Below are 23,973 nucleotides of genomic sequence, written 5' to 3'. Positions count from 1 at the left end.
AGTATTGTCATGAAGCTTTAAATATCAAAGTAAGAGCAGTTTTGTGCAGTATAATTGGCTCAATGATTGACAGGTCACTGTAAACTATATTATTAACATTTTATTGGAGTAGGGTGGAGTGAGTTTAAACTGATGACATATTTTGGAAATCTGAAGCATAGAAAAGAATCCCACTTTTTCTTGTGTCGAATCATAAACCACTGGTTTATCTCAACCAAGTATTATGAAATTATCGTGTGATTTATGTACAGTCTTAGATGAAACTAGTAAATCTGTCAAAGAAATGTAGTGTGCTAAAAAGTAAAATCCCCCCAAAATGTAGTTGAGAAGAAATATAAAGTGGCATAAAATACAAATACTCAAGTGAAGAACAAGCAGTTTAAAATACTACATACCGGTAAGCAGTTAAATAAATGTACCTAATCACTTACAACCACTGCATTTGATTGGCAGCCTGGCCAGAGGGTCAGAGAGCAGGGGTGCCATTATTATATTATTAGTAACGCTCATGCTTTTCCTTCTAGTGAAAATGACTGCTCATTGTTATATTGTTCCTATTACATAGACAAAAATGAATCTGCGAACTCATATAGTCACATTCACATATAGCCTTCGCTGCATTTACTGCTAATTCTATTGCTACTGGAGCACGGGAGATTTCATTTTAAAATGGAAATTGCCAAAAGGCCGTTTATTTTGGAAATGTCTTTTAATAAACCGACATGCTTCACTGCTGTGTGACAAGCTGTAGGAATTACAATGTTCTCCAGTGACAGATGGCATGAGCACTGCATGAGCAGTAGAAGTGCCGTACAGCTATTAATGAAACACTAATGAAACACTTCTTCTAGCGTTGTAAATGTGCTTCATTTAATTTAAGTTTACCATATATGTGTGTGTGTGTGTGTGTGTGTGTGTGTGTGTGTGTGTGTGTGTGTGTGTGTGTGTGTGTGTGTGTGTGTGTTTGTGTGTGCGTGTGTGATCACTGAATTATCAGAGACTAAAGTCATTAACTGTGCATTCATTGCCTCAGCATAATCAACAATTTGTAAATAGAAAACTCACTTTTAAGGGGTGAGATCTCTTCAGCTCACGAATAAGATGTTCCAGGGTCTGTTTCCCAGTTACAGATGTCACTTTCTGCTCTCGCTGCTTCCTCCATGTCTGAGCTACTGGAAAAAACGAGTGTGTTATTAAAATATAGGCTTCTTATTTCAGTGATTTCTAAATATTTGCTTCAGCAAAGCAAATCTGCTTCGTAACAGACTTTTCAAACTACTCCCAAATTTGAGAAGTGAAAACCCTGAGATTATGGTGTAAATAATGTGAAAGCCAACATGGATTTTCACTTGAAATTAAAAACTGCCATTCCCAGAGGAGTGTGACATGCCACTTTGTTAAAGGTGCATTTCAATGAATTTGTACTGCCACACCATGAAAGCGCATTTCTCTGTAAATCTGATTTATCTGTACTTCATTTATTTATTTATTTATTCATATGATTTCAACTGTTGCTAACGAATGGCTTTGCCTGATGGAAAATATTACCAACACCTCAGTGATCATGGAGGAGAGCTTTCTTAGTGTAAGAATTTCTATGTACGTGTTCAAAGTCTTGTGATGAAATGAACAGTCTAAAAGCCTTTTGGCGTATAATATTTAATCTGCCCTCTTTCTTGTTAGACCTGAAAAAATGAGTGAATTCTGCTCAAGATATCAGAAATAAATGCATTGAATGGTCATGACGTCAGACTGCGTGTTGCCTTCATTTTCTCAACCAGACAGTTCATTTTGAAAAGCAAATGCACACATGCTGTAGCCTACCGGAGTTTGTTGACATTTAATCAAGATAGAGCAATCTGCTATGTCTGATTATCAGTGACTGAAAGACATAGGGAGGACACCCGTCTATTATTACTCTAATATTATAACATTTTACTGCATGATTACCTATATAGAATGTAATTCACCTATGTCTTTATTTAAATAAAATGTTCAGATTCAGAAAAAAACATTGCTCCTCAAAGTTCATTATTCTATCTAGATATTCATCTCTAACATCCACTTCAGCTCAAATACTAGCAGACATTTACTCTGAGCAAGGACACATTCACTGTATATAAGTAAAACGTGTCATGGTAGCCTACTTTAACCCTGAAAAACAGTGAAATGCAATGAGCTGATTATGTTACGGTGAGGAGATCACTGAGGCAGTGTTAATAAGTGACACAATATTATAGGGTAAGTACATTTACTCCTCTTTACCATTAAAACGAAGTGCCTCAGTGCTTATGTTGAGATAACCTTGTGTTTTCCAAGACACACTTTACATTACTCTGTATCTACTGGCTCACACAACCTTATGCTTCGCCTCAGGTTGTACAGTATGGATGGATGGCTAACTCAGCATTTCAGCCAACGACTGCAGCAAGTTATTTCCTCCCAGATGGTATGACTGTATTATCTTCCATGTTGAACCGTAGGATGTGTGTAATAACTTGATTTTAAAAATAACAAAGAAAAGAAAAAAGAAAAATGCAGCAATGCTTGAAGACAGTGCTCTACTTTCCGAGCTTTTATTGTCAGCACAAAAATCTGGAGCCTGATAACACAGATTCAGATTCAGATTCTGACAGAATGAAATAAGTTTCAGCACATTTGGAACGTATCATTAACAGTGATTGCATATTGCAACACTACACTTTGTGCAGACAGGAATATGAGACTTCTCCCGAGTTATGTTAAATACAATTATTAAACAAAATGTTTACAAAATGGAACAAATACAACAACAGCATTTGATCAGATTCAGACACAGTCAAGTTATCTTTGATAGCAGGGTTTGAAAAAGACAGTATCCTTGTCTAACTTAACTATATTTCAACCAAAATAAACGTACTGTGCTTTGCTTTTGATTTCTTGGGCTGAGCTGTCCCAGTGAAACAGATCTTCTGCCACAGTAGAGAATAGTACAAGCAGAAGTTACTGGAATGAATACTAAGGTGTATTGATTCTCATTTTTAACATGCAGGTCATCCATTTGGCCACAGTGGATACCCTTCATGATACAGCTTGCAACACAAACCTAATACCTCACTGATGGGTTTCCTTAGGCCAACAGTTTCCTTCATGTTGAGGCCCGTGGGCCCTGTGAATTTTGACACTATATTTTAGGGAACACTGACATCTAGCGGCTATAAGCGGGAATTGCACTGCTTTATTGCCTCCACTGATTAGTCAAATGGGTAATTCTTATAACGACCACATAAGACTTTCCAGGTATTGCATGTGACACTTTTATGGCACGAATAAACCGAGGTAAATGAAGTGGAAATAACCCTGCTTCCTAGATAAACATAACAACAACAAAAAACACACTCGTTTGATTCATTTGCAATTTTTTACCACTAGGTGGGAGTGTTGCTCTCAACAATTACATAATGCTGCTGAACTAAAGTTTTAGAATTTGAATAATTATTATAAGTTTTTTTTTTTTTTGCAACAATATATAGGCTAAATGTTTTTAGAGAGGCACATCAAGTAAGGATTTTCCATGTGTGCAGTGATGCACAAGAATTCATGCTGAAAATTAAACCTGAACCGGAGGTGAAGACTTTGGATTAAGAGAGATCCTATGTTTAAAGACACCAACCATATAATACTAAAAAGAGAAAATAACCAAATATGTGAATAACAAACAGTAGGCTATTCAGGTCAGAGGAATGAAAGCAGGGATTTCTGTATTCTCTTGTTGTTATCTGACTCACTGTGACAGTGACATTTCCTCCAAAGGGACCCATAGGGTGACCTCTGTATGTGGCGCTTGATGCCAAGTCTGCAGTTAGTTGAAGAGATGTCAGTGTGACAGATCAGATAAATCTATCATCCAAAGTAGCCACCATACACAAACATAAAATAAACATAAATTATTTATACCAAGTGTAGCCAGGTATAATTCAGATATGTGTGCTTAATGAATTCTAACAGAGTCCAAATGATTTTCATGACAAGTAATGGAATAAAATAAATGTTCTGGTTTTTGATATTTTTTTTTTGTATTAACAAAAAATGTCTAATTTAATCTAGGCTACTAAATGACTTAACTAAACATTTTCCTCAAATAAACATTTACAATATGCCATAAAAAAAAATCAGTTGAATTCCATTTTTTGTGATGTTTTCACCTATGATCACTGTGTTAATCACAGCTAGTTGATTGTTTGCTCTGATAATGTATTGCTACTATGTAGAAATATCTTCCTACTGACTACAAAATGAATGATAAGGGAGGGAAACAGCTAGCCATACAAGGGAGGCACAAGACTCCACACAAGTCTGCAAACTTAAAAAATAAATGAATAGGCTAAATGAATAAATAAATAGCTCCCTGTCTTATCTTGACTATAGGGTTAGGGGTTAGCATCCATCTCATTTGACCTTGAGCAGACCTGTGATGCTAGGCTATTGTGCCTTTTATTGTTATACTTATTATATAGGCTAAGTCTATTGGTTTTTAATTTAATTTTACATTATAATGACTAGGGTGTATAGAAAACTCTTAGGCCACACGGGCTATTTTATTATTTAGGATGCAAATGATTAGACAGACTTTTGACTTAACGCTGCTTTTGTCATGTTTTTTTTTACTGGTCAATTTAATGCTTGTGTGTGTGTGTGAAAGCGTGTTGTCATTAAACTAATCCAGAAAATCTAACATGGTTTTATTGCTGTTCCCTTGGTAACAAGCAAACCCTTGCCCTTTTAGCCTACTGGCATTCGTGTAGACCATACCACTTTGAGTCCGTAAAGGGGGGGAGATACTAGATAGAAACGCAAAATCAAACCCTTTTTTGGCGATAACTTAAACTTTCGAAGTAATTGTGAATATTAGTTAAGTATATCATCGATAGGTCGTTATATATCTCATTATTTGTTGTCAAATATTTAATTCTTGGCAGTGAAAAGATACTCAGCGCACCCCGGGAAACCCCTGCTCATCACATCAAACTGACGGTTATACAGTAAGCTGTTAGACGCTTGTTGCTTAAATCTGTGCAGTGCCATAAAGTAAAGAAGAAACGACGTCAGGCGCGTACACGGAATAACAAGCTTTAATTCCTACAGCAGAGTAAAAACAACATGGGTTGTTGACCAGACCTCTCTTGAGCACTCGTCACCTTGTTTTCGTTAGTTCAGTTGTGCTGCCGTGTCGTCTGACCGAGCTGGTGCGTGATCGCCGTATCCTTCGGGATGATGAGGTAAGCAGGTGGACTCCTCTGCTAACAGCGATGCTAACGTAAGCTAATAAATGTTAATGTGAACGTACTGTAATATGTCAGCCCATGACAGCGGTGCAGTTAGCCTGCCAGCTGTGTGGTTGTGGTTAGCTAGCTGAAGTAGCCGAGATGAGAAAGCAAAACAGAGACGAAAGCATTCCTTCGAAGTAACAAACTGTGCAAGCAGGATAATGTGATGCTACACTGTCAGGTAGGGTGACTGTCGCAGTTTATTAACACTGGGGGGTGGAGGGGTGGGGTGGGGGAGTATTAAGTACCTTTTACTTTACTACAAATACTATTATAACACTGTAACAATACTTCATTAACGTTACAAGTAAAAGTCCTGTATGAAAAGTGAAAGTACTCAATGAAGAAAGATGTCCTCATGACTGGTATATTAATGTAGCCTATATCCTTAGATTTGTATTATTAATGCAAGTGTACAGCCTTTAAATAATACTTTTACTAATATGTATAACTGCAATGTAGGATTATTAAAATGATGGATTGTGTGCTATATTAATCAATTGATTGTTTGGTTTATAAAAAGTCAGAAGAAAAAAGAAAGGAGAAATGCCATCACAATTACCCAGAGCCAAAAGTGACAGTCCCCCTGTCTGTTCTGTCCACACCAGTGAGGAAAGGAAACAAATCTTCACTGACATTTTTTACATAACAATTATAAAAGCAGCTGCCATTTCATTTTCTATCAGTTGCATAATAGTATTGTTTGTTTGTTTTTACAGCCAGTTATTTAATCTGTAAAAGAACATCATGCTTTATAGAGTCATCAGATAAATGCAGTGGAGTTATAGGATATTCCACTGTATCCCTCTGAAATGTAGCGGAGCAGAAATTGGTATGAAAGGAAAATACTCAAGTAAGCGTGCGTCAAATTTGTGTTTTAATACAGTATTTCGTAGGAGTTACATTAGTTACTGTTACTATTATTTACTAATAGTAGTACGTATGTAGTATTATTATTACTATGTTGTTTTAGCTGTTTGTGTATTGCTACTGATGTTATTTTGTGTCCTGCCCTCCTGCCCCTTAGCTACCAGGCCGTTGTTTAAATAAGAAGCCTATGTTTTCTTAGTAATTTTGCCTGGTTGAATAAAGGTTGATATTGATGATGATGATGATGTTTTCTTCTATCCTTCCTTCAAGTGTTGAAGTTAAGAGATATTACTGCACATGCAGAGTTGTTGTAGGGGTGTAGTGTCCATAATCTGGCATACACAACTTACATTCTCTGGTTTCCAGTGTATTCAGCTTCTACAGTACTCAAAATGCTTTACACCTCACAACATAAAGGAGGCATTGCAGCAAGTCATCCACTGTGCTGAATTTAGAAAAACAAAACGTTTTAATAAACATAATAATAATACTAAGATGTAGCTAGATGTCAATGTGAACCTTTATGTTTCTATACATCTTTTTCAATTTCAATATCATATTTTATTCATAACTTAAGAGTCAACTCAGCAAAGTCTTTCTCCAAGCTGTGCAGCCTGTTTTCACACAGTATACTGGATTCTGGGTTTCTATTGGCCGATGTCTGACTGGGAGGATCTTTCCAGAGGCCGGCACCCAGGCAGGAAGGGGGTGGCTGGAAACATAGCTGGAAACGCTTCAGCCAGAGTTACAGAGGCAGTGTGCTTTTACTGTTGTGGAAAGAAAATCTTTTGTGACTGAATCTTCTGGATGGAGTTGAGGATAAAAAGGATTCTTGTTGTCAACATTTTCACAATTTAGCTTCTGAAAAGTTGTAGCTGTATCCTAGATTCTCGGTCTGGGACAGAAGTTCTTTAGTGCTGCATGACGCGAGAGGTAGGTTTTCTTTCTCTGTTTCCTGACTTGTGCCTAAAGGAATTTGCTGCAGTATGCCGTGGGGTAGCATGCAGAGGCTGTTACAGTACAGGATCTGGGTCGATAGCAGCAGTTTTTATTCCAAAGCTGTGCCAGTTGAGTTTTTGTACGTGTGTAGGCTTTGTTAATTACTACCAGTGGAGCAACTTTTTAGCTTCACACAGATTTATTCAGCTCGTGGGTTAACCACCTTTTCTGTTTGCTCAGCAACTTCCTGTGTGTTTCACCACTTGGTGTACAGGTCGGACTATTCTGTCGTATGTTTAACGCTCAACACTGTGTGTTTGAGTTTTGTCTTTCTTCCCTTTGGTGTAGCGTTAACATGTCTGGCTAGGAATCTGGCATCAAGTATTCATGTGAATATATGGAGAGTAACATGTATTTATAAGTAGACTGTAGAGAATGGAGAGAAAAAAGACAATGAAATTTATGAAAAAAATTAAATGTAGTTTGGATTTGTAATCTTTATGCTGATGGAACTGAATGTTAGACATGTAGCCTAACCCAGTTCTTATGGTGTTATGGATTTTGAGCTCATGTACTGTAATAGATATATTGATTACCATGACACCACCCAGTTACACATCCCCAGCTAGCACAACAACTGTGGCTGTGTGTTTCTATCATGCTAATGATTTTACAGAAGAACTGGGCCTAGAGAGGTTTTTTATATTTTATATTGGACTTATGTGCAGACCAAGTGGTGCAGTTACATTTTACAAAGTTCAGAAAGTTCAGTCACAATACTGAACGTCTGTATCCTCTACCACTTAGCTACTGTGAGCAACTAATAGGCTGGATAAAGGTGATTTATGGTGGCTTTAATCACATGTGGAACACTGAATTAAATTGAATTATCAATGTTTGGCTGAATGATTAAAGTGATTTGTGTCATTGTTTACACTAAAGTGAAACTGCATGATGGTGGCAGCAGTTTATTTAGTTAAATTCAGACTTTGTAGAGGGGTCAGATTATTTGTTTTGGACAAAAATGTATGACTTTCCGAGAAGAAAATTAGGATATGTTAATTCAGTCTCTATTCACGTTCCATTGCGACTGATAAATAAGTTATTAAGTCCTCTGCTGGCAGGCTGATGGTCTTTTAACAGCAGAACTTTGCTCATGCACTGTACAGTGAACTGTGGAGATCTGACAATATTATCTGGCATGTGTCTTGTGTCTGGCATGCTTTCTTGGCCAACAGAAGGAATTTGTAATATCTTACCAGTATTAAGGGCGAGGGGGCTTCCAAGTTCTTATCTATGCTCTTTTTTAAGCCATAGTGCTTGCATTGCGTCTCTTGCTGTGCAGCACAGTGGTCTCACTGAAACGAATAAGAAGACTTTGACATAGACTATTGTTTGTCTCCAAGACACAGAATCTTAGTTTGGTAGCTTTTTCATCAGGCTATGATGGTACTAAAGTTCTCTCCTCTCTGAAATGTATTTAGTGTCAATCATGTTCAAGGTCTTAGTTTGTTATTGTTGTTACTGCTGTTTTTTTGATCGTCTTGTCTTGTTGACAGTATTTTTCAATTATTGACTGATATGGAAGATGTTTTCTCGATTCAGTGAATTTCCTCGTATACAAACTGCTATAATGTGTTCAAAATGAAGTCTTCAGATGTTTTGTTTTGTGACTGGCAGTACGAAAACTCAAATGCATTCAGTTTACAATGATATAAAAGAGACAAAAGCAGCAAAGTCTGACATTTAAGATGCTGGAACCAGGAATATTTTTGCTTGAAAACAGATCAAAAGACTTAATTAATTTTGTCAATCAGTAATTGGTTGAAAAAAGTAGTTGTTGCAGATATAGTGTTAGTTAGCGAATGATTTTAGATACAATAACAAGTTACATGGACAGGTTCGTTTCAAACTATGAAATTGGGTTTGTCTCCTGAGAGTCTGACATCACAAACATTAATTTTACAGATTTGTTGTTTGATCCTGTTTGCTTTCTTTCCATGACATCAGCCATGAGTGTTGAGAAATAATTATGTCTAAATGTGAGAACTGCGAACCAATGGTACTGTAATTTTGATGTGCATTTGAAAACAAAGTCATGAATTTACACATTTTTGTCTTTCAGATCAACAATAGAAAGTGCCTTTGAGAAGATATCCCCGACTTGAAGCTGGTCCATGTGAACTGGCCTGTCTCTGCTTTTTTTTAAGGCCAGACTAGAGCACCAACACGGGATACCTCAGCCGCAAGACTTTCGCACAACATCAGCGCCAAAATGATGTTAAAGTAGAACCACAGCATAAGAGAATAAGAGGACGGAGATGAATTACTTGAGAATGACTACACTGACAAGCCTGCATTAGATTTCCCTCACTTGTCACCATCGTTTGTGGAATATACGATTTCACTTGACCAAGAAAAAGACAAACAAAAACTTACATTTACAAGTTTTTCTCAGCTGTCAGATCTTTCGCCTCCAGCTGATGGAGGACTCATCCGCCTGTCTTAGAAGAGGACCTTGTATCTACAGTCTAGCTACAGATTTTAGTTCATGAGGCACGCGACAATAAGATTAAGTTTTAGAATTTAATGTATGGTTAAAACCTTTGGACATGGCGTTGAATATTTCCTCAGTAAGAGACACAAAATGGCTGACTCTGGAAGTCTGTCGACAGTTTCAGCGGGGAAACTGTTCTCGTAGGGATGAGGAATGCAAATTCGCTCATCCACCGAAGAGCTGCCAAGTCGAAAATGGTAGAGTTATTGCCTGCTTTGACTCACTGAAGGTAAGAAATATTGCATACAGTAATATCTGTGACAGTTTAATGATCCTTTACTGAATATAAGAACATTTTGCCCATGTGTAAAGGGGAAGGAAACTCCCATGAAATGAAGAGTAATTTTCCATGTTGTGTCCTTCAGTGAGTAGTTTCTCTTTTGTGTTGTGTCAGATATGTTTCAGAAATCCCTTTTCACATTTATTTTAAAACCCCTTTTACTTTCCTTAAAGGTTTTTGCAGTTTTAAAACGGCTCAAATTGCTGGTTCTCTCAGTACACGATGAGTTTTAAGCCCATCTAGTTAGCTCATCACATTGAACAATTAAACATTGTTCGTGTCTACATCTACCACTACCTACCAAGTCCCATTCAAAGAATTTACCAGGGGTCACAAATGAAGTCAAACTCAACATTTGCCTGATTAGTTTAGGTAAAAAAAAAAAGTCTGGGTGATATAACTCCAATCATATTTCCAAAAACAGTAAAATATCTGACAGATAATACTCCACCTATATTTTCTGAGATTACGTCTGGCAGCCAGTCGGATTTCAGCCAGTTTATTCTCCTGTTTGCTCTGTTGCTCTGTGTGAGGCCAGGGTTGACTTAATCCACTCTCACACATTCACTATCACAACACAATACAGCTTTGCCCCCAGGATTATTCTCATGTTGAGTCATCGTCTTATCTCCTCACTGTAGGCAGTTTATACGCAGCTTGTCTGTGCCCTGGTGGTCAAGGGCTGGGAAGTATTAACACAAAGTAGCAGCCTTATTCCTTTATCTAAAAACAACAGTAATTGTCCATCTTGAATATTGTGAAGTAGGTTATCAAGGAGAGGAAATGAGCTTAGGCTTAAGGGTAAGTGCTAGGTCATTACAGACGTTAATCATGGGAAGTGTTAGTCTGAGTTACCTCTAAACTCTAAAACCTTTTGTGATCAGAAACTCAAATGCCCTCTGGAAAATACACCTTGCCTACATCCATTGGTCAAAACCAATGAAAATCAATTATGTCATGTCAACAGTAAACTACATCTCCACATTAATCAAAACTGCAGTGCTAATCTTTGTTTTCTTAACCACTTCCAATGCAGATATTGTTATTGGCTACAAGTTGTCTCAAATAAGTAGATTGTTTTGATCCAAGTTAAATTAGTTTGTCAGTGTACACTGGGATCGAAAAGTCTGAGACCAGTTTCCATGGTAGATCCTTCACGCCTGTCATTAATGACAAACACCCGCTAACAGTAGAACCTCGGTGACTTTCCTATGTTAAGAAACAGCTTTGTCTGTTGGAACAATGAAACTCTGTCACGACCATTTCTTGTTTAGTGTGAAAGTTGTGATCATAATGGGATTCACAACAGACATGTTTAGGTCAGACATCTGCAGTATGTTACTGCTTGGTGGTGCCATGCACTGCATTGATTTGGAATTTAGCCCTGATAAATGTAGTTCATGGGATGGTTCTCAAGAAAATCAAGTCCAAGGCAACATGATCCAACTTATCCCATTTCCTACCATGTAAGACAAATCAAAGCAGCAGATCTCACAAATTATGAGCTGCAAATGGAGAACATTTGACATTCTACTGCTAAAGTGATTTGATCAATTATTTAAATAGTTTCTGATTATTTTTCTGTCAACTGACCTCTCAGTGAATTCATTACATTTTGCAGCATCCAAGAACATTAGCAGACTAAATTTTAGACTTAATAAAACGACCATTATTTTTGCTGGGATAAAGTCTGAACTTAGAATTACAGTCTGTTGTGAGGATGGGAAGAAGAGGTCAGCAAGGAAATGTGTAGCTGTTGCAGTCATGTGTTGATGTCACAGCTCTTCTTTATGAATAGGCTTTTGTCTAAGGAGTTATTAAATATCTGTTACTGACATCTCTTCTGTTGTTCTGTCGGCTCAGCTGCTACCAACTCTATGACAACTAAGTATTCACCCTTAGTCCTTGTTTATGAAAAGACTAATAGCAACCTTTCTAAACAAATGTTTATCTCTTCCTTATCTGTTTTAGCTTTTCTGCTGACGGCATTTTGTTGCCATGTGATATATTCGAGTCACAGGTCTCTGGCCATTCACTAAAAGCTCCTAACAGAGTTAACTTTGTTATAGCAAAGAATGCACATGCGTTGGTGTTGTGATTAGTTCCCCATGCCTTCAAATAAAGTCATTTTGAGAAGGGAAGCCACAAGCGAAGCATGTCGTCTCTTCCTCTATAAAAACAGTCATTTTTAAGCAGACTTGCTTTTTGTGGCTTTCTCTCAGGAGTATTTTACAGTAGATGTTGGAGAGGTCAGTGAATTGGTTTGTCAATCAGCAGTTTCTAGCACTAAACTTCCACAGTAGCAGCCATGGATACTGAGATTTCTTTAATAAAAACCACTACTCGCATCTGTCTCTGTGATCTGATCAAAAGTGGACAGCTCAAAGCACAGTTGCGAACTCCACTGACGTCCTCAATCTAACTAGCCCTGGCTACCACGCCTTCACAATTAACCAAAATAGTTTTACTACTTTACTATCTCATGAAGAGCTTTTCACTCAAATTCTGCCTCTCTCTCTGTCAATCCATCCCTCACAGACACATTGATACCTGACCTGTCTGTCACTCTCAGACAAGCTAACAACAACTCATACATGTTCATGTACATAAAGGGCAGGCAAGTGAGATCTGATCGTTTGTGTGGTCATTTGGAGACACATCTGGCGACACATTTTAATACCAGCTGTGAACTGACATACTTATAGCTGTGCACTTGTGATCGGATCAGCCGAGATGTATATTACTACTAAGAGCAAGCTAAACACTGTCAAAGCACAGTAAGCAACAGCTTCTCCATCCTTGGAATGTGAGCACATTAAAAGTGTAATTGTAAACCCCAGAAATGATTTCTTTTTACACTGTATTTCAACAATTCATAAAGAGGAATGAAATATTAGAGAGATAAACCAACATTAATATTCACTGAAAAGAATTAAGCTTTGGGAGAAAGATTTGAATATGTTGGGCAAAAGAATCTCACCTCTTATTAGAATAATACAGATGCTTGATTGGCAGAAACTATATTGGTATGCGCTTGTTTATAAGCCTGTAAGGAGCTAGTAATGTAGTAGGCTACTCGTGCCTAATAATCAGACTGTTGAACAATAAAGGAAACCATCACTAGATTCTCGCAGCTAGCAACCTCAGGGGTGTCTAATGTAGCCAGTCAGCTCGGTCTTGATTTCTCTCATAATTGCTACACTTCAGCCATAAAGAGAGCAGTGTGTATTAATAACGGACTCATCTTCCATCACACCTTTTACAGTACGGTCAATTTGATTTATATTGGCTCCCTCTGCAGCACACTACTTATGTCAGAAGCTGTATCACCACCAATATAAAAATGATGTGTCTTTTATGTAGCATAGTAAAAAAGAAAAGAAAAAGAAAAGCACCACAATGCAAAATAAAAGGCTTTAAATTGTGTTTTATTTAAAAATTAAATTAATGTCTTCTCAGCTCTCATAGTACTGGTGTAATCTTTATTTGCTAAATCGTCTTCCGTCCTATTAAAATGCTGTTGGGCATTGTAACAGGACATTGACAAAAACAAGACTTACGCTAGTATACCTTTGATCTGATGACCATGATATGTTATATATTGTATTGTCATATTGATGATTGACTGTCTGCAATACTGACTGTTCTCTATGCCTTTTTTCATTTCTTTATTTCTTTGAATACAGGGCCGATGCTCAAGAGAAAACTGCAAATATCTTCATCCGCCTTCGCACTTAAAAACCCAGTTGGAGATAAATGGGCGCAACAATCTCATCCAGCAGAAGACTGCAGCAGCCGTACTCGCCCAGCAGATGCAACTTGTGATGCCTGGCCCCAGTCTGCAGCAAGTGGTAAGATCCACATCGTGAATCCTAGCCATTAGTTCCTTGCGTTACATAAAGGTGCTCGTCTCACTTGTAAAATATGTCATTTTATATCAAAGTCAGCTTGTCCTGTTTACACAGGGACTTGGAACGAATACTGGTCTCGGTTATGGTTCATACATGACACCCTTGAGCCACGGAATGAGCCTCGTCCCATCAGACATCATCCAGAGCACCCCGGTCCTTGTTCCTGGGAGCCCACCGGTCACGGTCCAGACCTCCTCCTCCTCTTCTTCCTCCTCCTCTTCTTCTCCTTCACAGAAGCTGCAGCGTTCGGACAAACTAGAGGTAGTCATGCACCACAAGAAACTATTTAACATAAATAAGATATCAGTGCTTATGCAGGCGAGGATCATTTGACCAAATACTCAGAGCTGAATTCCTCGAGCTGTCTTTATAATTGCTCTTCCACAGGTTTGTCGTGAATTTCAGCGGGGAAACTGTGCGAGAGGGGAGACAGATTGCCGCTTTGCTCACCCCAGTGACAGTCCGATGATTGACACCACTGATAACACTGTCACCGTTTGCATGGACTATATCAAGAGCCGCTGCTCCAGGGAGAAGTGCAAGTATTTTCACCCACCTGCACACTTGCAGGCCAAAATCAAATCCAGTCAACAACAAGTCAGTCAGACAGCCATCACAGCCCAGGCCGCAGCTGCAGCCATGGTAAGACACAACCTTTTTACTTCTTACAAATTATATTTACTTTTCAAACATTTTGCCTTTAATCAGACCTATTGAAAGATCTACTATATTAGCATATGCACCAGATACATATAGTCCAGTAATTTTAGGCCAAAAAAGGGGTCAACGTTAAACAAATTGCAACAGAAGCAAACTCAACTGATTTTGTATCCTCAGCATGTCCTGAGTGAGGGAAAAAAAGCCCCGAAGAATCCCATTAGGGGAAAGTTTCGAAAAACACCCAAACATATCCCATTTATACGCATATAAAAAAATGTTTTCACGTGAATAGGGTAAAATTTTTAACCTTTAGATATCTCCATGAAAATTACTGAGTTGATTACTTACATTAAGACAAACAAAAAATGTATTACAAGTTTTTTGAAATTCTTTGTTAACATGAGCAAATGTGCATAAATGTGTATAAATGTGCATAAATTGCACCGTTTTGACGGCACATGTATATGAAGTTGCTGTGGTGGTACCGGCATGAAAATTGGAATGAGTTGACTCCATCGGTCAACCGACAAGTTGACCACTTTAAATTTCAAGATGACTGCAATTTTTCAAGACAGCCACATCCTTAGTAGAGCAGGTATGACATGCTCCGTCTCTATTAATACTCATGGGCCTAAATTGGTTCCATTCCTTAAGTTTTTTTTACTGTAATATGTTAACAAGATTGAACAAGACATTTTCACCTGCTCTACCCAATGTTTAGATCAGGTGCTGTATGTATGCAAATTAGCCATATGTAATTGGATTATGCACTGTTGGCTCATGTCATACCTGCTCTACTAAGGATGTGGCTGTCTTGAAAAATCAACCAAAACGCGGCCATAGCAGCGTATTTCAGTTTGTGCGAATCAGGGGATTTTACAGTCATCTTGAAATTTAAAGTGGTCAACTTGTCGGTTGACCGATGGAGTCAACTCACTCCAATTTTCATGCCGGTACCACCACAGCAACTTCATATATACATGTGCTGTCAAAACGGTGCAATTTATGCACATTTATACACATTTATGCACATTTGCTCATGTTAACAAAGAATTTCAAAAAACTTGTAATACATTTTTTGTTTGTCTTAATGTAAGTAATCAACTCAGTAATTTTCATGGAGATATCTAAAGGTTAGAAATTTTACCCTATTCATGTGAAAAAAATGTTTTATATGCGTATTAATGGGATATGTTTGGGTGTTTTTCTAAACTTTCCCCTAATGGGATTCTTTGGGGCTTTTTTTCCCTCACTCAGGACATGCTGAGGATACAAAATCAGTTGAGTTTGCTTCTGTTGCAATTTGTTTAACCTTTTCTCATAAAATGACTGGACTAATATGACATGGCAGTTAACTGATGTTTGCTAAACTGTACACTATTAATCATTTGATGACTAAGTTTTGCAATTACTGTGTGCATGGAAAAGTGAACAAAAGAACAAAATCATGTTATGTACATTTTAGGTAAAAAAAAAAAAAAATGGTATAATAACTTTCCCTGATTTTATATAGGATAAAGTATTCTGCTCCTTCTGCCATCCATAGACCATCTGTATCTTTTTATTATGAACATCAATTTTTATAGTTTCAGATTTAGGTTTTATTTCACACAATTGGGAAACATAGCTATACTTGAAAAACACATCTGTTTTCCATGTATGTTTTTTTTTTTATTGAAAGTAAATATAGAGGAAGCATCTGCCAATCCACCCAAAAAATGATCATGTGTTATAAAAGGAGCTCCAAATTATTTGCTTTTATGACACTACATGTTTCTTTTTCAACTGGTGATGTTGCTTTTCCCACAAAACCAAGTCATATTTCATTTAACATGAAAAGTTCTGCGCTTGCTGTGCATCACAGTAGTGCTAACTTTTATTGATTATAATGAAAAACTCTGATCAAGCAATAATAACAAGGTGATCAATGTACAATGTTAAGGGTGTACAGGAGTGTACCATATCATTGTAAATCTTGGTTGCCACCCTACTGATTATGTTGAACTACTAATTCAGGAATCTTAAATCAACATTTCCTTCAATCAGTTCTTTTGGTTACTGCGCATGTATATTGTGTTTTATGTGGTATACTACATTCAGATTATTTTGTTTTGTTTTCCCCTTCTCACCTATCCACAATGCTGTCCCCCATGACGCACCTCTGCTTGCTGTTACCTGTATGTTAATACGCTTGAATCCCATTGGCCCACTGCCATCATGTGCTCGCTGCCTGCTATTAAAAGACTCAGTCGACTGCCAAAGCAATGAAGCGACCCCTCGAGGCAACTGTAGACCTGGTATTTTCACCTTTTGCTTTGCATGTAGCTATTAATTGTACTGTGAAAACTTTTAATTTTTTTTGTCACTGTGGCTTCAAGTCTCATATAGCGTTTGTGTACACAGTTAACATCAGTATCTTCAAGTGCTTAAAGGAGCTATTTGTAAGTTTTACTTTTGCTACCTAGCCAACATTAGTATTAACAGCTGTTATTATTAGTCGAGCAGAAATGGTTTAGTATGACAAGCAAAGAGCTGTCTCCAGCTGTGGAAAGCAACACTGATGTCTGAGAAGTTTTACAAACCAGCAAGCCCTGGCCCAGTTATCACTTCCCAGTACACAGTCCCCATAGTGCGTCCTGAAGAAGTAGCATTGCTGAGTAATACAGTCTGTATTTTAACGTCTTGGATCATAAATGCAATGATGTCAGCGGCTTTTAAAAAGTGACCACCACCACCCACTTCACGCAAGAAACCATGTTCAGAGGCAGAGAAAACTTACAAATAGCCCCTTTAAGTTAACAGATATTTGTTAAATTTTTTGTGAATACATTATTCCATTCATATCTGTATTCTACAACTGTGCTTACTTTTTTTTTTCAATCATGTGATAGCAGTCACCTTTATTGTGTATTTGTCTAGCTGTAGTCATGAATATTCAATATTAAAAGTGTGTAAAATACAGATGAACCAAGAAAGGAGAACTCTGGGGAGATTTGGTGTTTTACCTTTTCCCCTCTCACTTTCCAGGGCTTTCCCCACAGCATCTTGCAACCCCTACCAAAGAGACAGGCTCTAGAGAAGAGCGGCTGGACCAGCTCTTTCCTCAACCCCAGTTTTTTGCACTACCACCAGGCTCTGGCCAATGCACAGCTGCACCAGCCCACTGCAGCGTTTTATCCCACAGGTTGTCTTTAAACTTGTTATGTATACAATCTTCCACTTAAAAGTAGTTGAATCACTCACCAACTTGGCAGCTGCCCGTGCCAGAATGACTCTGCTCACAAAGTGGTCTATCACATCTGAGCCTCCAAAAATGAACTAACTCTTAATCCTTTTCCTGAAGATTTTGACGGTAGACCTTTTCACAGCAGACATTTTGCATTGTCATACAAAGCACAGTTGTTACTCATAATATTAACAATGGCTCAGTTGTTACTCATTATGTTAACAATGGCTCTCCCCCACAGTCGCTCATCTAAGCAAAATAGGTGGGGTCAGATTCCTTGTGATGCAGTGAACACTCATAAACAGCACTTATTAGTGAACAGCTGTTGCTGACAAGCTAATGCTAACTTAGTAACCGAGTAGCTTAGGCCAGTCGGTCACACCAACTCAGAGAGAGCTCTCCTCTGCCATTTACTTTTCTCTGAGATTTTTTTTGTTACTCAGTTTGACTTAATCTGCATCTTTCTGAAAACGTTAATGAGGTAATGCTATGGGTGTTTTTTTTGTGTACATGCACTAAATATGTTACATCAGTTCTTATCCTCTTCACATGTTTCAATCATACTAAATACATCCTCTCTTTCATTTTGATCATCACACAGGTTCTGTCTTCTGCATGACTCCTGGGAACAGCGTTGGTAGGTGCCTTGCTCAATTTTTTTTTACACAATGCCTCATAATCAGTGGAGATCACTGTAGTGTAATTACTGTGTTTGTATGAGCAGCACAGGAAAACAAAAGCTTTCATCAGGATCTCACTGTTAGGATTCCCCTTATATAATGAGATTTTGTTTCTCTATAAACATTCTCAGTTATCTTGAGAATTTGGTATATAACTGCTTGTAGCATTACTTCAAATAGCCAAAGCACAGGATACAAAATTGAAGCATTTTGGTGGATTTTGTTTGTGGAATTGCCATGCATCATGGATTAGGAAATTTGATCAGCATCCCTGAGATTTACCTCAGCGTTTTATAAGACTATACTGAATGTTTTTCTATCTATTAAATCTTGTTAAATATCCTTTAAAACCACTTTGATCACGTCTGCTAGCATTGCTGTACATGCTGTCTCTTTTGGGATGTCAAATTATTGACAGATTTCCTAATTTTATCTGTTATCAGCCGTCCTTTTGTGTTCTCCCCTGCTGTCTCGCTTTGCTGTGTGATCGTATGCCATCTGCTGGTCTAACCTAATGATGGCTTGCTGCTAATTTCATTTTATATTTGCCTGGCAAGAGAGTGAGAGTGAGAGTGAGAGAGAGAGAGAGAGAGAGAGAGAGAGAGAGAGAGAGAGAGAGAGAGAGAGAGAGAGAGAGAGAGAGAGAGAGAGAGAGAGAGAGAGAGAGAGAGAGAGAGAGAGAGAGAGAGAGAGAGAGAGAGAGAGTGAAACGTTGCTATGGTTACCATAATGCTCCACCTCCCTTTTCATTGCTTTCATGGTTCCCTTCCTGAAAAAGTCCCCATGATGTACAGTGCTACGCCTGCTACTGTCTCTGCAGCAACTACTCCCGCCACAAGTGTCCCCTACGCAGCAACAGCATCAGCCAATCAGGTTTGCTCCTTTTTAAAGCTTTCTGTCATAAATCCTTGAGCTCTGAGGAAGTGCTTCATCTTTACATCAGGGGAGTTGCTTCGTCAGCGTAGTGTCGCCCTGCTTGCATTGCTTATCATGAAGCTTCATTTACCTGTAGAACTACTAGGCTGCATCTCACCCCCTTTCCCTTATTACAAACATTTCTACAGAGGTCGTCCATCTGCAAACACACATTGTTTTTTTGCATGTCTTTTTTTTTGGTTTTGATGACGGTGTCGGTTTCATCACTCAATATGCAGTGCTAGTGTTAATAGGTGGGGAACAAATTATTGCAACACAGTAGAATTATAAGGTTGTGTAAATTATAAATAACATTTAAATGAACCCAACCAGTTTGTGTGAGTGAGTTTGTTTTTCTTGTACATGGAATTTCATGAGAAATCTTTAATAATTGTGATGTGTGTGTGAGTTATATTTTATAATTTAGGTAAATCCAATCCACAGAATAAAAACATTTTGATAGGTGGGGTTTAAGCCTCTTAAAAATATTACCTCCTACACTCACCTGTTAATTCCTTATGCCTGGTGTCATGAACTGATACAAAACTTAATGTTTTAATTCAGTCTTCCCTCTGGTGGATCCATTTGAGGCATGTTGTGCAGCTGAACATTACTTGGGGATTTCAGCTGCAATTAAAATTTAGAATAACTTATTTTGAAGTAAATGTTCAGCTGTCAAAAGGTTCATTTAACTATTACTTAGAAGGAATATAACAATCAATGTCATACGTTTTCAGGTATTCATTTCATTTAATCTTATCATTGTTGTGTCCATTATGACAATAATTTCTGGGTAATGATGAACTTGAGTTGATCTTTTTGTCGTGTAACGTAACAGATGTGACCCATACAGTATGTATGCTTGCTTATTGACTGTCTTCTGCCCCTGAAACAGATCATCCTCAAGTAACCACCAGGAGCAGGAGTCAGTGCCACATGGCTGCTGTTCAAGGTCCCAAACAGTCTCTCTGTAAATACTCTGTTAACACCACACACCACATACAACAAGCTGCATGCACGTAACATCACTGAGATATTACTTTAATCTATAATAATAAATTACATAACTGAGTTACTGGGATTATAGACAAATGTCACAGAAGATAATTGTATGTACTTTACACTTGAATTAACATACATCCTTAGTAATGTGCAAAACATCCTTCTATTTCCAAACCGATTCTGACACAGTCTGAGGTGCATTCAGCCTCTGAATGCTCTGTATTGATGTCTGACTCAAATTCACATGAATAAATTAAACAAGGAAACATGTGGAAATCAGACAGAAATGTAATTTACAAGCAATTGTGGGAGGTGAGCGCACACGGCACACCTAATCTGAGATCAGTTTTCAGTTGTAGACATAAGCATGTTAATATTAATGGAAGGTGTTGAGAGTTATCAGTATGGTTATTGACCAACAAATTATTTTCCCCTCTTGAATGTCTTACAGTACATAACCTAAGAAAGTTTGTTTTTTCTCTCATGAATGATTGTTTATCGAGTTGGTGCCAGATTTAATTATTCTAGGTTGACCCTTAAAAAAGCACTTACCTTAACTTTAAATTTCCACTTTGTGAAAACCGTAATTGACAGCAGACTTATGGACGTTGAGGGGGTAGACACTCTGGGCTCTTTGCCCTGTTATCCCCAAAAGACAGGATCAGTGCTCCACCTCCTGGTGTGCCTTTGCATTGCACAGTGTGCATCATATGTCGAGGGAAAGTTCTGTTTAATTCATTTGCTACAGATACTTCTACTACTTCTTGTAAAGGCAGCAAAGCAACAGTGATTCAAACTATTATTATTATTGATATTATTATTGGTCAAGGTGATGGCTGACTTGAAGATTTATCTGTGTGTCTTCATTTCAGGAGCAGGTTTCACAAAGATAGACTTTGACTGTGCTTAGATTTTAAACCTTTGATTTTGTCTGATTGGTTTATTTTCATTTTTCAAAACAGATTATGGTGAATTATTCACCATGCTCAATGTGAATGGATGCAAATTGAAATATGGTCTGAACCTAAATTAATATTGTTAAAGAAGAAACATTAGACTCCATTACCATTAGCTGTAGGAAAAAAAAAAGTTCATAACCAACAAATCGTCACGAATGGACTTCTAAGTCCATGTGGGCTGAGTATGACTTCACATTACAAACCAGTCTTAAGTGTCTTAGTGAAACCAGCCCCTGGTTCAACATGAAGATATAACAAATTACTGTAAGTTTTTAAGACGAGCCTCCATGGCCATTACAGTTAACTCAGTAAAAGTGTATGGGAATACTAAGACTCATTCAAACTAAAGTTCTTGTGATCCTATGAAATTCAAGTTCAGTAACGTGTGCACTTAGTCTTGCTGTTACAGTCAGTTGTCAGTACTGTATTATTTGAATGTTATAAGTGCCTAAAGAATTGTGCATGCAATGACATCTAAGCATATTTAAAAGGCTTTGTGTGAAAAATCAGTCAGTTAAATCTACTCAAGTCACGTTCGGAAAGAAATGTTTAGCAATGCCATGTCAGTGCATTAGTATGTTGTGTTTTTGCCTGTTTATATTTAGTCTTATAATTTTCATTCATGTGACATTCACTCACATTTATTTGTACTATGTATAAGAAAGAATATCCAGCTTAATTTTATTTTATTTCACATTTAAGACGATTTAGCTTTTTCCAGTGTCTCCTAATTAGTTATAAGTGCAGTGAAATACTTTATGTAGTAAAGTAGAATTTGAGGAAATAGATTTTTGGTGTAGTTGTGTATGAGTGACACCACAATATGCAATTACCTGACGCTGTTTGAAACTTAGAGCAAACAGAGAAGCCATTGTGTCTGGTTACGTGAAAATCAAAACTGACGTTAAATATATGTAATGTTCTCTTGAACACGTTTTATATACGTTTTAGTTCCCCCATTTTTAATTTTTCCTTCTTCATGTTTCTGTGTCTTTTCAAGTGACTGGTATGTCTTTAAAATGTGTGTCCACGTGTGTGTGATTAACTCAGACAATCCACCAAGAGATATAGCATTTGTTAACATTTTCACAGTGTATTTTTGTTGTAAACATTTCAACATGTTATTGAATATATGGAGTATACAAGGATATGGTTTAACTTTAGCTACAAACACGTTAAAAGTTCTTAATTTTCTCTTCTATTTTATGATGAATGTAATTTATTAAGCTGACTTTAGCTCTGCTGAAGGTTCCCCAAAGGGCCTTGATCTGTTGTTTTAGCCTATGAAAAGCCGTCTGTGTCGAGGGGTCAAATGTTTGAGCAAAGAGAAGCTAAAAACATTTCATCCTTGTTACTGCCTTGTCACCTGTAAGGGACAACAAACCCCTGTATGACCAAGGCCATAGAATTGCTTTTTATGCACAAAAGTGCATTGTACAGGTCACGTTTAACAAAAAGAAAAGAAAAGTGGTTAATAGTTTGATTGTTATGATTTGTTGCTGAGGCAATCTGAAGTTGCAGTGACTGTTTTTGTAGGTGATTACATTGTTTTTCCTTCTCACAGTAACACATTAGACTCTACTGACAGATAATTGACTGTATTACACCATGGTGAACACAAACAACTTGTGTTTTACTTGTGTAGTTTCCACTGCACGTCAACATCTTGCAACAAAAATATATTCCATCACAAAGTGAGCTACATTTTTACAAGTCAGACTGTTTAAAACTAAGTTTTTTTTTTCTTTATCTTATTGCTTTCACTGTTTAGGTTGCTATTGAATAGATAAAACATTTCCCTAATTTATAATAGTTGCAATTAAAAGGCATATTTCTGAATGTTTGTTTCACATTTTAGCAAAAAGCCTGAATGTCATGAATACACCTGCACGTTGTTGAGGTTGTTTGACATTTTTGATCACCCAGTCAAAAACACTAACGGACAGTAAGAATGTTCGGTCCGACTGACTGACGGAAACTTTTCTCTTAAGCACTTTCTCAACTGTCAGACGACTGAGAATACATGCTTTTTGTGAACTTTGCCTTATCTTCGATCTGTTCCTCAGTTTGCTTTTGTTCAGTAATTATAAAAATCCAATATTGTTTAGTAACTAAGACCAATTTCATTTAACCATCTTGTGAAATTGTTACATTAATTTTTAGTTTACTTTCAAAATTACAGGCACTCAAACACTACCCTGAAACACACAATGCAAGACTGACTATCTCACTATTATGAAAGTTTATATTCACATTAACCAAACATGTGATGAAGCTGTCATGTCAGTGCCATTTGGTTCCACTCTGACCTGAATAGAAATGTTCCCCAATTTAAAAAACAACAAGAAAAAAACTTATTTGTGAAAATAATTTTATTTGTGCATAATGAAACATTTCATGTGGATAGTTCTGTTCCTGTAAATTCTAATCTAATATTGCAAATAAATGTCTAATAAATGCCCTCCTGTGAGCTCTGTGGTTTGTTTTGTACTGTACATTATATATATATATATGTGTGTGTGTATATATATATATATATATATATCCTATAAATGAAACAATTCTATATAACAACAAATATATATATCCTATAAATGAAACAATTCATGAATGAAATAATTTCTCTTAATTTTTTTTTAGTTTAATAATTTCCACCATAGGTAGCCCC

The 23,973-nt window shown here is 37.2% G+C and overlaps 1 protein-coding gene across 3 annotated transcripts; it reads left to right on the top strand.

The window, feature by feature from the left end:
* The first annotated feature begins 5,024 nt into the window (after positions 1–5,024).
* Positions 5,025–23,766, top strand: LOC311005155 (muscleblind-like protein 2a). 3 transcript variants are annotated; one of them, XM_083997502.1, is made up of 9 exons: positions 5,025–5,258; positions 9,241–9,901; positions 13,639–13,803; positions 13,918–14,124; positions 14,251–14,505; positions 16,767–16,820; positions 17,551–17,707; positions 18,351–18,386; positions 20,240–23,766. In XM_083997502.1, the coding sequence occupies exons 2-9, from the start codon at positions 9,728–9,730 to the stop codon at positions 20,365–20,367; spliced, it is 1,176 nt and encodes a 391-aa protein (XP_083853628.1). In that variant the 5' UTR covers positions 5,025–5,258; positions 9,241–9,727; the 3' UTR covers positions 20,368–23,766. The 3 variants fall into 3 exon arrangements, with proteins under 3 accessions (XP_083853628.1, XP_083853626.1, XP_083853627.1); XM_083997500.1 differs by lacking the exon at positions 20,240–23,766 and adding an exon at positions 19,208–20,013; XM_083997501.1 differs by lacking the exons at positions 16,767–16,820; positions 20,240–23,766 and adding an exon at positions 19,208–20,013.
* Positions 23,767–23,973: the final 207 nt, after the last annotated feature.

This window comes from Trachurus trachurus, assembly GCF_905171665.1.
Source record: "Trachurus trachurus genome assembly, chromosome: 21".
Classification (NCBI taxonomy): Eukaryota; Metazoa; Chordata; class Actinopteri; order Carangiformes; family Carangidae; genus Trachurus; species Trachurus trachurus.
This window is presented reverse-complemented; position numbering and strand designations above follow the sequence as displayed.